The sequence below is a fragment of the Zootermopsis nevadensis genome, unplaced genomic scaffold (genome assembly GCF_977971745.1).
Source record: "Zootermopsis nevadensis isolate Lab colony 2312 unplaced genomic scaffold, Znev_1.0 Znev_ptg000010l, whole genome shotgun sequence".
In the NCBI taxonomy this organism is placed as follows: Eukaryota; Metazoa; Arthropoda; class Insecta; order Blattodea; family Termopsidae; genus Zootermopsis; species Zootermopsis nevadensis.
The window spans coordinates 18,999,367-19,015,128 of NW_028259142.1; the positions used below are offsets into that span (position 1 = coordinate 18,999,367).

The following is a 15,762-nucleotide window of genomic DNA, read 5'->3' on the forward strand; positions in this document are numbered from 1 at the left end:
GACCTGTCAGCTGATTCTAAAGGAAGAACTCCACATGCGACGCATTCTGTCTGAGGACCAGAAGCAGAATCGACTTCTCGTTTGTCAGGAGCTCAAAGATCTTGCAAGAACCGACCCCAACTTCCTTTTTAAGCTCCGTGTGACTTCTTCCTCTTCCCAAAGATGAAAATTCAGCTAAAGGGAAGGAGATTTGAGACGATAGAAGAGATTCAGGCAGAATCGCAGATGGTGCTTGACAGGCTGACAAAGAAAGATTTCCAGGGATGCTTCCAGGCTTGGCAGCGGCGCTGGGATCGTTGTGTTCACTCCCAGGGTAACTACTTCGAGGGTGATGGATGAATTTAATACCTGAGATACGTGTACGGGTTTTTATAGGCGCAGTCTAGAAACTTTCCGATCGCACCTCGTACTTGAACATGCTTTCATTACAGCATTAATTCCAAGATATTTACACCCAACATGTTTCAGCTCACCTGGCCCCATTATCAGTTACAATATGTTTGGTAAATGAATCTCCAGTGCACTTGGTTATATTTTGATGGTTTTTCAAGTGTCACTATATCTGATACAATGGTATTACATCCAGTATCAAAGTATGTAGTTTAAACTTTGATGTTGCTGTTTGTAGGACCTCACAATATTACAGTCCTTTCATGTTTTGGTTCATAACTTGTGTTTCTTCACAATTCAGTACTATCTTTAGGTTTTTGCTTGATATGCGATTCAGTATGATGTCTTTGATTTTTTCATGCTTGTTATATCTGAGCATCATGCTGTGTAACACCATTGCAGTTTTGTTCCAGTTGTGAAGTATTGTTACATAAATTTCCATTGCATATAATTTTAATTGTGTGATTATTTGTTTTCTGTTGACATTTTTTTGTTCAGCTGTACTGTGTATGTTTTGAAAGTTACATTAATTAGTGACACCTTTCTCTTTATTAAATTATGCAATATTGTATGTCTTCAGTATTCATATTAACTATTTTTAGGTTTTACATAACCCAACACATTTTCAGTTTTCTTGAATAAACCATATTACGCAGTATTATGTCTTGCAGAAACAGTTTTCTACAGACCACTGTATGTGGGACATAAAATCACATTAATGAAATAATCTGTCAGGTGTGAAGATTGGGAGCTGTCAAGTAGTGATATTGTGTAATTTATGGAATTATTATTTTAATGTCTCATTGAATCTTCATTCTGTGTTTTACATGTCGTTCCTATTATGAATAAATTAGAAGGAGAAATCTCGTGTTAGTGCTTCAGCAGTATTCAAAAGTGTGTAGGTAGCTATTTAAGGCTGTATGGTGATCATTTTTTATGTAAATAAAACATGACTCAGTATCTATGTAGGTAAGACTGTTGTTGCTTTGAGTGAGTTGTCCCTGAGAGTTGGCGCATGGGCTGACTCTTATAATGCTGGTGTTGTTGCAGGGTGGCGGCAAACACTGAAGCAAAAGATTGGGCCATTTCCATGTCCTGTGTGTTACAAGACATTCACAAGAAATCGTGATATGAAGGTGCATGCACGTAATCTGCATGGGGAGGATCGTGGACCATTTCAGTGTACATTTTGCACACAGTGGTCCAAGAATGCTGAGAGTATGCGGAAACACATTGCTAATCACCACCGTCATTCATCAACTTAACACTGGTTTGTTCCAACCAATTTGTAACTACTGAAATAAGTAGTTGGATACATGATCAGTACTGAACAGTGTTGCTTCAGGAGCTGTATTTTTACAGAGCAAGAACAATATATTTTTAAGCATTCCGATCATAATGGAGATTAGGCTGATGGAATTCCAAGTAATGGACATTTTATTAGCATTTTTTCTCAGTAACGTTATTGAGTTTTTAATAGGGAATGCTTTTGCCATATTGCTGGAATGTTTTAATTCTATTTCACTGCTCGCGTTATGATTCTTATAAGCTTTAATTCATCCATTATAAGTGGTTTGTATTAATGTATTCAGTAATGGCAGGACAAGTGTGTGACCAGACAGAGATTTTGTGAGTTGGAGTGTTACAACAGTTGTTTCCAGTCTGAACTGGTTTTTTTGATTTCTCCAAAAGAGGAATTTAACCTCATATTTTATGAAGTATGATACTACATATTTAGGAAGTTATAACTTTGTCTTGTGGGTAATATCATATGGCACCTCATGACAGTTATGTATGACTTTGGTTTGGTGGTGAGCAATGAAGAGGAATTTCAGTAAAAAATGTTACAGAATAATTCCAGACCTAACATGCAAATTTATACATATATGTATATATCAGCTTGTTTTCTTTGTCTGACAGTTGTGGTGCCTTTGGGCACAAGTCGTCGTGCAGCATTACAATGCCCTGTATGTCCCCGCATGTTCGTGAGCAAAGCCAACCTGTTGGTACATGCCAAGAATGAACATGGAGATGATCGAGGACCATTCAACTGTTCAATCTGTGGGCGTATTGCCAAGAACAAGAACAGTCTGCGTGTTCATGTTTATCTATACCATAGAAAGAACTGAAAGAATTAAAAGCAACAATGTTTCACTGACCTATTCTACACCTTTAGTTTTAACACACTTTACTTATTCATGTGTGTGTCACTAAGAAATAAATGCATTTAATAATGGAGGGTTGACCCAAAAATGTTCTGTACCAGAAAAATATGCACTAATTTATCTGGAAGTAAAGTGCATTTTGAGGCAGTGCATAATGTGACTCATGAATTTATCATCAGACATCTTTGTATTAAGGAAATGTCTTGAGATAAACCTGGTATTTAATTTAGTGTGAATAATACAAGTTTATTTCAATATCTTGGAATATTACTTATAATAACATATAATTTTATTTTAAAATTGGAAAATGAAACTGCTGTATGCAGCCTAACTTTGCATGTGTGCATAAGCCTCTACATATGTATATACATTTTGTTAATTATTACTCATTTTTCTGTGTAATTGCCATCTCGAATGCAAATTTGTCTGATTTTAATTTCTGTTTATGTTGAATACATGGTAAAAATAGTTCATTTCCATTAAGACCAGACCTAGGTCTTGAATGTCTGCACAAAATAATAAAAGTACAAATGAAATGGTTTAGTTTCTTACACAAGATTTTAAAACGCAACCAACCTCCCGAAGGGGGGTTGGTTGCCTTTTAAAAACTTGACCAACCCCCCGAGGAGCTCTGAAAGGAGCGCTCTGCTCTAGTACTTGAAAAGTGACGGTGTTTAATAGTTACTGTGGTATACAATTCCAGGAATGAAAAAAAAAAAATGTTATCAGTTCACAAAAGATTATGATATAAAATAATTTCATAAGATAAGGTTACATCGTGTCAGAAGAGAACCTTGGGTGTTTCATTCCATAAAGCCGATTTAAACAGTTATCTGTTAATGTATTATGCATATTTAATTTTTATTCTAATTATGGTAACATACATTCTCACTTGTATCAGTAAACTATGTAGAATTCAGCAGTAAGTTGATATGTGTTTTACAGCTGTTAAAATATCTACAGAAGCATGATTAATAATTGTTCCTATACCTAAAATTACTCATATCAATTAATTTTGCACAAAAGCTGCTTATAATACATGCATACATACATACATCTTTATTACATTACATCTGAACCATTGTGCTGCTATTCCTTTAAATCCATAAAAATTTAATTTATCCAACAAAAAATACCCTCTGTCTGTACAATGGGGGTCCGCAGTGGCCGTGTGATCTGAGGCGTAGGCCTTGTGCCGCTTGGTCGCTGGGACCATGGGTTCGAATCCCACTCAAGCCATGGATGTTTGTCCGCGTTTTTCTGTGTTGTGCTGTCCTGTGTACAAGTAGAGGCCTTGTGACGGGCCGATCCCTCGTCCAAGGAGTCCTACCGAATGTCTATGGATCAAGCCAATGAAAAGTTGGGACCCACTTGCCACTCAGGCACTTGAAGAACGGGTCATTCCCAGTATCCAGTATCCCAGTCTGTACAATAAAGATTGATAATTTTATATTACAGTCTGCTAATTTTAACATGACTTTTATATTCTAAATACAAATACCATGACAGATTTACCAAGAAGGTATATCTGTCTAAAGGTTCTACATTTGTAAGAAAGGATTATTCCACTGCTGGATAAATAACTACTCTTAAGGATTGCTGTGGAAGCCTGTCAGTTAATACTGTTGGTGCTCAAAATAAACAAAATCCTTTTATTGTTTTAAATGAGTGACATTTATGAGTATAAGTGTTTTCAAGCTGTGACATCAGAAATGTTTCAATTCTTGAAGTAATTTTTTGAATGAACTGTGTCCGTAATATTAATCTATGCATGCATGCCTTTGAGATTAACATTTTTATAATAACCGTAGTAGGTGAATAATCATTGTCAACAAGTGACACATATTTCAGCAAGAAACATAAAGAAGAGTAAATGAAAAGACTCAATTTATTTTGGAAAGACTTTTTCAAAATATGATCAGTGACAATTATAATTGTTATGTATAAACATTGAAGGTTAGTGTTGACTGTGGCCTGCTGGGTTGTGGGGTCATGTAGTCTTCTAGGCAATTACCAACATATTGGAGTAATGTGTTGCCTGACTTCACGGTTGAAGTCACACCAGTGTTTCAGAGGAACATAGATAACAAGCTGAAGGCATTATCACAGCTCAGAAACCACAATCAATTTTTACTGCCAAGAAAATCTCAGATCTCTTTGAAAATTAGTGTTCTGCAACAAGTGGATGATCTGATAATGGTATGTAATCTTAACAGTATAATTCTGTATACGTTTAACATTGTCTTAATTGATTGATTAATTGAATTTCGTAGCGCACTGCAACATTAATTTTATGCTTATGTTAACTTAACTAGAGTAGACTGGAAATTATTTATGTACACAACATCAGCTTTGCTAGAGTGTTGCTGTAATTGGAGTTTTTGTTTAATTTTTACAGATAATCCATCTGCAATTCAGCCTAAGATATCGAGGAGGAGAGTCAGCCCTTGTAATTAAAAACAGATTTGTTTGTGAAATCTGCCACAAGAGCTTCACACGACAGGATACTCTTACAGCCCATATTAAGAGTCGTCACAGAGAACTTCAGGGTCCCTTTCCTTGTCTAGTTTCTTTGGCTAGTTAGTAGTATCTGTTAGTGTTTGCACAGTAAAAACCATTTTGAAAGTAGGATTCATATGATGTGATTTTTTACCTGAATTAATGTATGAGTGTTGAGTGAAAGCCAGAAACAGCATTGCAAACTTGTATGTGTTGAATAAAACATTAGTATGTCAGTTGTATTTGTTAATCCATCTTCCATGTCCTTGCAATATTTTTATCTCTACATTCCATCACTTATAGAAATGGGTTTCTGCTATGACATTTGTATAATTTCTAATTTGGTAGAGCTTGAAAGTAGTATTTTAATGGAAAGATTATGAGCCCCTTGCACAACTCTCAACCTCGAGTACCTGGGTTTTTCTTCTTTACTACCAACCCGCGGAAGGTGAATACCAGGATAACCATTAAGGAGACTGCTAGAAAGTTAAAATATTTAGGAAAAAACAGTTCATTTGTGACCAGAAGTTGAAGAAAATGTGTATAATTTCATGTCTTTACAATTTTATGTTACCGCTGTATTATTATTAATTCACTATCTGTGGCTAATAATTTGTACCAGAGTGTATAAAATGTGTTATGGTTTGAATGGTAAATTATTCTGTTACTGAAAGGCATCTATGCAGGATGTGTGTTTTATATAACTGTGTTTAATTTATTGACCCATTCTTTTATAGAAATTAGGAAAAGAATGTGTTGCAGAAACTATTAAAATAATTTCGTAGTGATCCATTCTACAGATAATGAAATGAAATTTTGTCTACTACAACTCAAAATGTTCTAATTCACTTTTATCCACATATCGGCTTAAGGGTTCATTGACACTGAGCGTTGATAAAAGAAAGGTGTACAAAGAACGAAATTACAGAGCATTCAACCAAAATTATTACAGAACTTGGTTACTGACGGCATAATTCAACATATTGTTGTTCTGGACATTGCCATTGGTGAAATTAACATGAATAAGTAAGTTCAGACTGTAGTGCATATTTAAGATGATACTGACATGTATGCCACAGTTCTGTATTTTCTTTTTCCCTCAAGGTCCTACTGTATTTCATACAGCATATAGAATTCTAATACACACATTAAAAAATAAGAATATGCCCAGACATAATAAAACAGTTTCAGTTTACCACCGCCCCTGCTTTAATGCCAATAAGGGTAGTGAACAAAGTGTGGTGCCATAATTGAGTTGCATGTTATTCATGTTTCTGAGTTACTACACCATTTCTTGCATATGTCTGTGGTTTTGTAGCACATTAAAACTTGCTGCATATATTTAAAATGTAACACAGTTTTTCACTGATATAGCTGAGTGAAGTGCTAGTTGATTTTGGAAAGGAGATGTTTTTATCTTCCACCATTTATCTAAACTTATACTGTACAGAATATATGCACATATAGTTAAGATGTTATGATATTAATTAGCACTGTGTTAATATTTGGTTCACAGTGATGTATGCAGTAACAAAACGTGGACAACGGAAGCTCCTGTTGGATGGCTACATGTATACAAAACATCAAGAAAGACAGTATCATGTGGTATGGCGCTGTTGTGAAAGAAATACTTGTAGTGCTCGAATCTGCCAGCGGTCAATACCTCCTCATAAAATAATTAAACGAGGGCAACATTCTCATCCACCTGACTGGACACGTTTCTACCATTGTTATGCAGAGTCTCACTAGCTGCAGTACCACAATAAAAGCAACCATGATACTTAAATATGAAGAGAATTGCTTTATGTATTAGTATCTGGTAACAACAGTTCCTCTATTTTGTGCACCATTTGGTAACTGTAAAATATTGAATGTAAAAAGGTATCCGCATTTGTATCAAAGAAAATAACTCCTTTAATGATCATTACTTTTATAACACTACAAATGTTATACTCTTCATTTTGCTTCTATTTGCCCCGTATTCCCAAGTAGGAAACTTTACATCAGTGGAATTTCAAAGCCTTGTAAAGGGCAGTTTTATTGATTTTGGTTTGGTTCTCCAGAAAAATTGTGAGTTAATTCCTTAACACATTTTCTGCAGGATGTATATGTCGGTATTTCTACATTTCATGGATATTTTATAGGACTAAGAAAGCTCTTCAGTTTCATGTTGTGCACTAAACATGGGCATAATGCTAATGGCATAAAAGTTAAATATTGTATTAAATATTGTATTAAATTAGTCCAGTGTTTATAAAGATCATGTAAAAGTCAATATCATTTATTTGAATAACAGAGAATTGTATGTGACTGAAATATTCAATGTTTACATTTCATTTGTGTGTCTGTGGGTTCCACAAATAATAACAGTTTAATATATGCTTTATCTATTTCATCTCCTTCATAATTATGTTCAGAAGATTCAAAGATCAATATCATTACACTGAATAATCATCTGATTTTTACCTACGTAAGCAATAATAAAAACATATTTTTATATTCCTTGCATTTGCAATTTTATCTTTTTCTCACTCCCTCTCCAAGTGAACATCCCATTATATTTGTATGTAGTACATTTACTGAAGAATTATTCCTTTTCCCATTTATTTTGCCTGTGTCATCACCCAGAAAGTGATTCTGTGTTTTGAAAAAATGTGATGAATTATAATCCATATGTAATCTTGTAAGATTTTAGGTTTTCACAGCAGTGAGTATAAAGATTTCTGTCTTCTGGGTTGTTGCACTGTGTAGTCTGGTCGATCTTCATATGTGATCTTGTATGTGAAAACTATATTGATTATAAGAAATCATGACTTTCTGAAATTCTTCTACAAAATTTTGTTAGTTTTACATATGGGTGAAAAGCAAAATGTTTATAACATGTCTGTCTCATAAGGCTGGCATGTTTAACACAGTATATGTGTTTTAAGTCCATCTTGTTCTAACTGATATTTTCAACATTGTGAGTCATTCTAACAGCATTAAGTAATCCACGTGCACACTTGAAGTAATCATGTGTACATATGAACATGTTCAGAAGTAGGAACTAGTATCCATCATTCTGCAAAGCAATACAGTTGCTATAAAATCCCTCAACATACCAGCTCTAAAATGGAAAGGAATGCCAGAAGATTACCTGTGGGCCTCTTACAAGAAGAAACTTTCTTTGTATCCATCAGATGTTTCACTCTAAGGTAGGCCAAGTTGATTTTAAAGTGAATTGTTCCTACCATCATTCTGCTTTGAAATCTTTTGCTCTCACTGCACCAACAAACCAGTGTTTGTTTGACGATGAAAGGAAGCGAGAAATAGCTAGCCATGGTTCTGGAGAATTTAATATTTACTTGGGAGACAGAATAACCATGAAAGCATAATAGCTCATACAAATCACAGTTCAAACTGGGTTCTCCTGAATAAAACATAAAATGTTTACTCATTGACTAAAACTTTCTCAGTTTAAGAAGTTTGTCTCCTGACATTTTCCAGAAAAAAATTAGGGACAGCCTTAAAAAAAATATCAGTCATTATAGTTGGCCTCAGATCACACTCCAGACATTGTTCTAATTCTTTCACAACATTATCATATTTGAAGTATTTATATTGTGCCGGAAAGTACAAGCAAGTTAATTACACTAGTCGCCAGACATCTTTTGAGATGTGCTCCCTAGTTCTCAGGCTGCACTGGATTTAGCAGTCAGGTAAAGATTCAGCGTAGCCTGGTGCTGCAGCAGCTGTCTCAAAAAAACTGACTGTTGTGGATGGTCCATTCAGATTATTTCTTAATCCTTACTGTGAATATCTCTGTTGTATCTTCTTTGGTGTGCTTCATCCTCCATAATTACTTCAACTTGTCAAGTTAAATCTTGGTACTATGCATAACTAAAAGTGTGGAGGTAATGGAAGAGATTGTGTTTTTAGGATGCGTGTTGGTGCCCATGCAGCATGTTCCCCTCTTTGCTGCTTGCCCGACACTGTCAGTTTGCAAGACATCTGGCAACCAAAATACATCTATGTTTGCATATGCTTGTTTATTTGTGTTCTTATATCTGTAAAGTCAGAATTTAATATTATACCTAATGGGTTCTTACTTTCTGCTCTGTTATAAGATTTTATATTAATTTAAACTGCTGTGCTGTGGCGTTGCCAGATGGACTTTAACTCTGGAGTTAACTGTTTAGTGGTATGCGGTATGCTAATGAAACATAGTGAGCTGGACTGCATGTAACCTATGACACATGATACTGGTTCAAAGAATGATCAGTATAGAGAATGATACATTGTATGTACCTGAAAAGAAACACTTTCTGTATTCCACTTTCTCATGTGTTATAATGTGGCATGGATCTGTATGATGTACTTCTTAATCTTCACACAGCACCTACTGTTTGGGTCTTACAGTCTGTTTGCTGTTAATCCCCTGAAGACTTTTTCAGGTGGTACCCTTGCAGTTACATTTAAATTGCAACAAATCTCCATTATCTTAGAGATGTGTTATGAGCATTTGGACAGACAGACTAACCACATCTCAGATAAGATGATGTTAGTTGCTATTAGGCTAAATGTGGTGGATGATAAACCCATCTGTTCAGAATGTTTTGTTGATATTAACTACTTACATTAGTAATTTATAAATATTGTCAAGGTGATTAAGTTGAGAAGAATGAGATGGGTGGGGCATGTAGCGCACATGGATGGGACAAGAGGTGTGCACCAGGTATTGGTTGGGAAGCCTAAGGGGAAGAGACCCCTGGGGAGACCTAGACGTAGATGGGAGGATAATGTCAGGCAGGATCTATGGGAGATAGGAGTTTAAGGAGACTGGATTTTGTTGGCCCAGGACAGGGTCCGGTGGAGGGCTTTGGTTAATTCGGTGATGAACCTTCGGATTCAGTAAGTCAAGACTGGCTGTCCTGACTGATGTTTTTCGAGGTCTTCCTCAGTCCCTCCAGCAGATGCCTTGATATTATCTTAAATTGGGCCACGATCACTTCCTTCCAAATCTTTTGTAATTCATTATTAATTGTCATCCACTCATTATTGTGAGCTACTGAAAATTATTGTTAAATAAACTATAAATAAATAAACATTCTGCATGGTTTATATGCCGTGCTGAGGACTTAATAAACATAACAACAATATAAAAATCTGACTTATGTAATTACAAATCAAGTTCCATTGTTTAATAGTTTGAGTTAATTTATGTTCTGAAAGCAGTTTCTTTAATGCCACTGCTATTTCTGAAACGCTTAAGGAGAAGTTCCTTGTGTTCATTTCATTCTAGTCCAGCTTAGATTGCATGAAACTGTTCACATACCTTCAGTTACTATACCATTTGAGTGGAGTGGAATAGACTGGAGTATGTCATCAAACTGCATCCCAAATGTATTGAGAACAGTGACCAGACTGCGAAGATCCAACTTAACCGCTCAGCCACAGAGCTATGAGACTTGTGTTCAGCCTTAACCCTTGATGATATGCTTTTTGCCTGTATTACATGTAGCTCATTAACTTATCAAGATCAGTTTGTAAACTAAAGTAATTATTTGAATCAGGACAATCTACAGTGTTGTCTTCTTGTTACAGTTGGTGGCAAAAGTGCACTGCTGTATTGCACAGTATGTCATAAGGAATTCTACCACCTGGACAGTCTCAAGAAGCATGTTTCCAACCTGCACGGTGAGGCACGTGGCCCATTTATTTGTTCCACATGTGGCCGCACTATGAAGAACAAGAACAGTTTGTATTCTCATGTCTATAATTATCACAAGAGGTGGGCCTCTGTTAAGTATAGAATTTAGAGTAGAATATTCATTAGAATAACAAGCAAATACATTATATTGAATAATCTTAGGTGGTTAGTTTACCACGTGCCAGGTTGTTTGATTTTAATGTTAATTTCTTTCATAATTATCATGTTGCTCATATACAGAAATAATGATATATACTATATATACAATTCTACAAATATGATTTTCCAAACCATAAATATTAAAAAATAGGTTGTCTCTCTTGCATAAGTTAGATACAGCATTTAGTAATATCCCTTTTATAATTCTAGGACATTCTTGTGCTTAAAATGGAAACATTTTTAATTGGTACATTAATATTTTGTTTAAAATATGTCTAATTGAATGTTGTACTGCTATTTAATTTTTTAAGTTAGTTAAGAATCCTAAATGAACACATACTTTATGTGTTATGTCATATTGTAAAAACATTTTAACCCCAATTATGCTATTTATCCTACAGTAGTATAAACAGTCTCTCCATTATTGCCTCTGGCTCAATTGCCTGTTCCTAAATGTTTTTTGGTTGTTCATCTCTGATGCTGCTGAATGGATTTCAGTGAAATTTGGTACTGGGATCTACAGTAAAAGCTGTCAAGTGTATTTAATTTTGTCACTTGTGGTTTTCTGGGATGTGGTGTTTATACATTGTTACCATCATTTTGGAGGAATGTATCACCTCCATCTTCAGACTTGAAGTGAATTTTGTTTATTTTGTTATATATCAGTGCAGTATAATCAGTGTTTTAGTTTAAGCTCAAAGCAAACTTGGTAGTTTCCTCAAAAATAACTCTGAAAAATAAAGTGGTATATGGCATAAAATAGAAGGCGCATTTAGGTCTAAAAGTTTTGCATCAAACAGTTCTTGATGTGATAAATATTTAATGTGGTATTTGTTGTTTGGTTAACTTTGCAACAACTAAAAATATCTTCAGTAAATGAACATCAAAGCAAATTAAGTATGCAGAATAACAAAGTATGCATTTAGAAGATACATGCATTACGCTCGAGAATAAAAAATAACAAATAAGCTCTCAAATCTCATTAATTGTATTTAATTTTGTCAGATCATTTATGTTTAGTTTTGCAGCTGACAGAATGTTGTCTTCAAAATGCATTCTTGGTTGTATGGTTTCTAGACCCCCTTGAATCCACCAGGTGTCTTGGCAAGATTCTGTGCCAACATACAGAAGAGAGAACTTTGCATGTGTCATTATACCCAAAACTCAGTAATGTAATTTAGTCTTAAAGTAATATGGCTTAAATGTAATATGTGTATGTAAAAATATAGTAATTAAAGCTGTCCCACTATATGCTTGGTGGGGGAGGGAGGTGTAGCTCCCGCTCATTCTTAACCTTTACACTAGATAGGAGTGAGTGGTCAGCATCATGCCCTGCCTGCACTTCTACCCCTATTAAAGGACCCCAGTACCCATTAGATAGCCCCAGAGCTAGTCTGAACCCAGAGGTAGCAGAAAAGTCCTTGGCCCCTGTTGGGGATCAAACCATGGTTGTTCAGTTCGTAGTCAGTCACTATACTGACTGAGCTACCCTGGCTCCTAACATGGATATGTAAGTAAAAAGCAGCCCCGCTACACACCATGTAAGTCGCTTGGGGGGAGAAGATATATAGCTCATACTCATTCTTGACCTCAGCAGTAGATGGGGGTGAGTGGTCAGCATCACATCCTTGCATTTACCCCTGGGAAAGGACCCTGGTACTCATTGGATAGGAGGCTGAGTGGGCCTCAGAGCTGGTCTGGATGCAGAGGCTAGAGGAAAATATCCTCTGTCTATCAGGGATCGAACCCCAGTCATCCAGTCTGTAGCTAGTCACTATACTGACTGAGCTATCTTGGCTCTAACTTCTATATGCAAGATTTATAAAAGCAGTCACTGCTGTTTTATGTCATGATATTTAATGTTATTGATACTGATGATATTTTGTAATACAAGGTAATTGATAAAGTCCAAAGTCTCTGTTATCCATGATTGATATTGTTATTTGAATCTCAATTGGATGTATGCTTATTTTTCAGACCTCGGCAGATTTTAAAACTTACATCTTCAAGATGTGAAAACCATACAAGTCAGTAACCATATTATATATTGCGATAAGGAATGTGTTCAGGATCTTGTTTTTGGTAAGCTCGATAAACAGTTATATGTCCAAACCAATCATGCATTAGATATTGTGCTAATATTTTACAATGGTGATATTTTTTTTCAAGAATTCTTATTTTCTGCAGCTAAAGATACCAAAGAATCCCATGTGTAACAGAAGGTTGTGGTGTTTGTAATTATACTTTTTCGATGACCTGTAATCTGGCTTACTTTAAAGAATTATTAATTTATAACTGTGTAGCAAAACGAAATGTTTTCTATGAGTGAAATATAACTGCTTGATGACAATGGATGTTATATGCTGTTTTCTTGGATCCAGGATTGGGTAGTGTTAAGACTAATATTAAGAAACATTTTATTGATATAGATTGTGTGAATGGAAATAAATGGAACTGGCTCAGGATTGTGTCAAATGACAAGCTTCATATTATTGAAAGTTGAGGTTCTGCTGTCACTTTGCTGGTTAATTATAATGTTCATTTGATTAATTGAATAAAGTGTGTACATAATGACAGGAAGGAGAGAAGAAATTGTGCATAATTAAGTCACATCATACTGTGTTCAAATTCAACAGGAATGATCTTTCTCAGTAATGTTATAAGCCATTGGTTTTTGTTTTTCCTAACATGTGGTATGTTCTTCCTCTATTTTGTAAGCATTTCCCTCCTTACATGTAATGTACCATAACTAGAAATTATTGTATGGAAAATGTCTTGCTCTTTTAGTGTGGAGATACAGCAATTTTATCCAACAATATTTTATTCCATGATCATTGGCCACTGTATTTACTCCTGTGAAGGTAATGAGTGGCACTGTCACCACAGTAGAAAACATACTGTCATATTGGTAATTTTTTATGGCAGTTCATGACATTGAACTTCTGTGAACGTAGTTTGAGTTCTATAAAAGAATGGAATTTTCTTTACTAGTTTAGTAATTGTCAAGCTGTAAAGCAAGACCATGCACCATGAAGTTTGTTAATTTTATGTGAAGACTTATCATCAACCAATTACCTTGCTTTCTCACTGTCTGACATCAGTATTTTGGGTTTCAGGTACTCTCTTGTCTTACCATGGTGGTGGATCATCTTTTCCAAGTATCAAGTGTCCATATTGCGCAAGGATGTTTGTGAACAAGTCAAACCTCAGGATCCACTTTAGAGATGTTCACGGTACTGACAAAGGTCCATTCACTTGTGTTCATTGTGGCAAGCAAGTTAAGAACAGGAGCTGTCTGCGTGTTCACATATACCGCAGTCACACTCTGTGAATGACTTAAAGATTATGTATTTTATATAAATTGAAATAGTGTGGTATTTTCATGAATGTGGAGAACAGTGTGACATGTCTATACAAAGCAAGAAACTTTTTCTATCTAAGTTCCAACTTCTATAGAGTAAAATGCAGAAACTATTGAGAAAGATATCTCAGAATCTATTTTCTATTATATAAACATGTATGTTATTTTGTGTTCAGTTTCAGTAACTGCAACTAACTACTAGTTTTACAGTCTGATTTTAGTACTTACTGAATGCAGGGAGCACATCTAATCATGAAGAAAGAAGACTGAGAAATAGACATTTTTTGTGATTTTTACAATCATACTGTATGTAATCAAGTAGTCCATGGATTGTATTTTTTAAGGGGAAAGAAGCAGGCAAATATAAGGATGAAGATGTCTGTCTTCTGGGTTGTGGTGCTGTGTAGTCTGGTAGAAGTTTGCCAATGTTTCAGAGGTCCTTGCTGCCTGCGTCATCATGTGCCTCTATCATCACCCTGATGGTAGAGGCAGCAAGGAACTCTGAAACATTGGTAAACTTCTACCAGACTACATTGTACTACAACCTGAAAGGGAGCCATATTTTTGCTCACCACCACAAGAACCTCAAATACTATTAAATATAAGGATAGTTAAGACCCTCCCATTATTCATTCATTTACACATGTCATACAAATAACACAAAAAATGTACTGCATACATAAAAAATACCAGATGTATCAAGAACAGTATCAAATTCTTCAAAACTGTGGTCTAGAAATTTAATTGATGAATTTCTAATGTTTACAAATAAGTCATAATGGGTAGTGTAATTTATTTACTGTATGTTATGGGTGGATGTATTTCTAACATATCACTACTTTATGTGAACCCTTTGATTATATTATGTGAAATCTTTATAAAGGTATGAATTGTATTGTATAGTATAACTTATTCCACATCCTATTATTATCTGACTAATTTATGGTTCTGTGGAATGTAATAAATATGTATGATGTATATGTCACAATTTGAATCCTTACATTTATTTAAGTGGCCACACCTGGCATTTATAATATTTCCATCCATTGTCTTTGCATAAGAAGTTATCTCATTATTTATAATGCTGCAAACTGTACAGTTCTCAGTGAGTAATGAATTAATTTTAACACAATGTAACTTTTGTTAGAGGTACAAGTACTACTAAGAAAACAATATTGTGTGCAGAGAAATAAAACAGAACAAATATGCAGGATGTCTAGTGGCTTTACGTCAGTACTTCAGGATCTTATTCCTGAGGTTATTCCCAATCAGAAATATTGTATGAACATGAGTCTGAATGTGAACATTTACAGAGTTTTGAGTAGAAATTTAATGCACTAATATGGCTGCCAGCAAGACTTTAGGTATGATGCATTATGCTAAAGCAACACACCGTCAACTGATCTTGTGTGAGCTGTGACACATGAACATTAATGTGTCTTGAAGCATAAACATGACTCGAATGTAACATTTTACCCATCTTTGATGTCATCATTCCA

The 15,762-nt window shown here is 35.1% G+C and overlaps 1 protein-coding gene across 10 annotated transcripts in view; it reads left to right on the top strand.

The window, feature by feature from the left end:
* Window positions 1-15,762, top strand: part of LOC110827440 (uncharacterized) — a 55,917-nt gene that overhangs the window by 34,114 nt on the left and 6,041 nt on the right. Inside the window, exons 6-8 of one of the 10 annotated variants that reach the window (XR_015534602.1) lie at window positions 10,638-10,790; window positions 12,880-12,984; window positions 14,019-14,144. The exons of 3 other annotated variants lie outside the window; for them this stretch is intronic. Coding sequence is in view for 6 of the 7 variants with exons in the window: in XM_087346720.1 (XP_087202846.1) it covers window positions 10,638-10,824; window positions 12,880-12,937 (245 nt within the window). In the remaining variant the exon portion in view is untranslated. Of the gene's footprint in view, window positions 1-1,440; window positions 1,661-2,310; window positions 5,291-6,570; window positions 7,557-10,637; window positions 10,825-12,879; window positions 12,993-14,018; window positions 15,477-15,762 lie in introns of those variants that run through there. 6 more of the 10 variants (XM_087346720.1, XM_087346729.1, XM_087346725.1 and 3 more) reach the window with 6 other exon arrangements.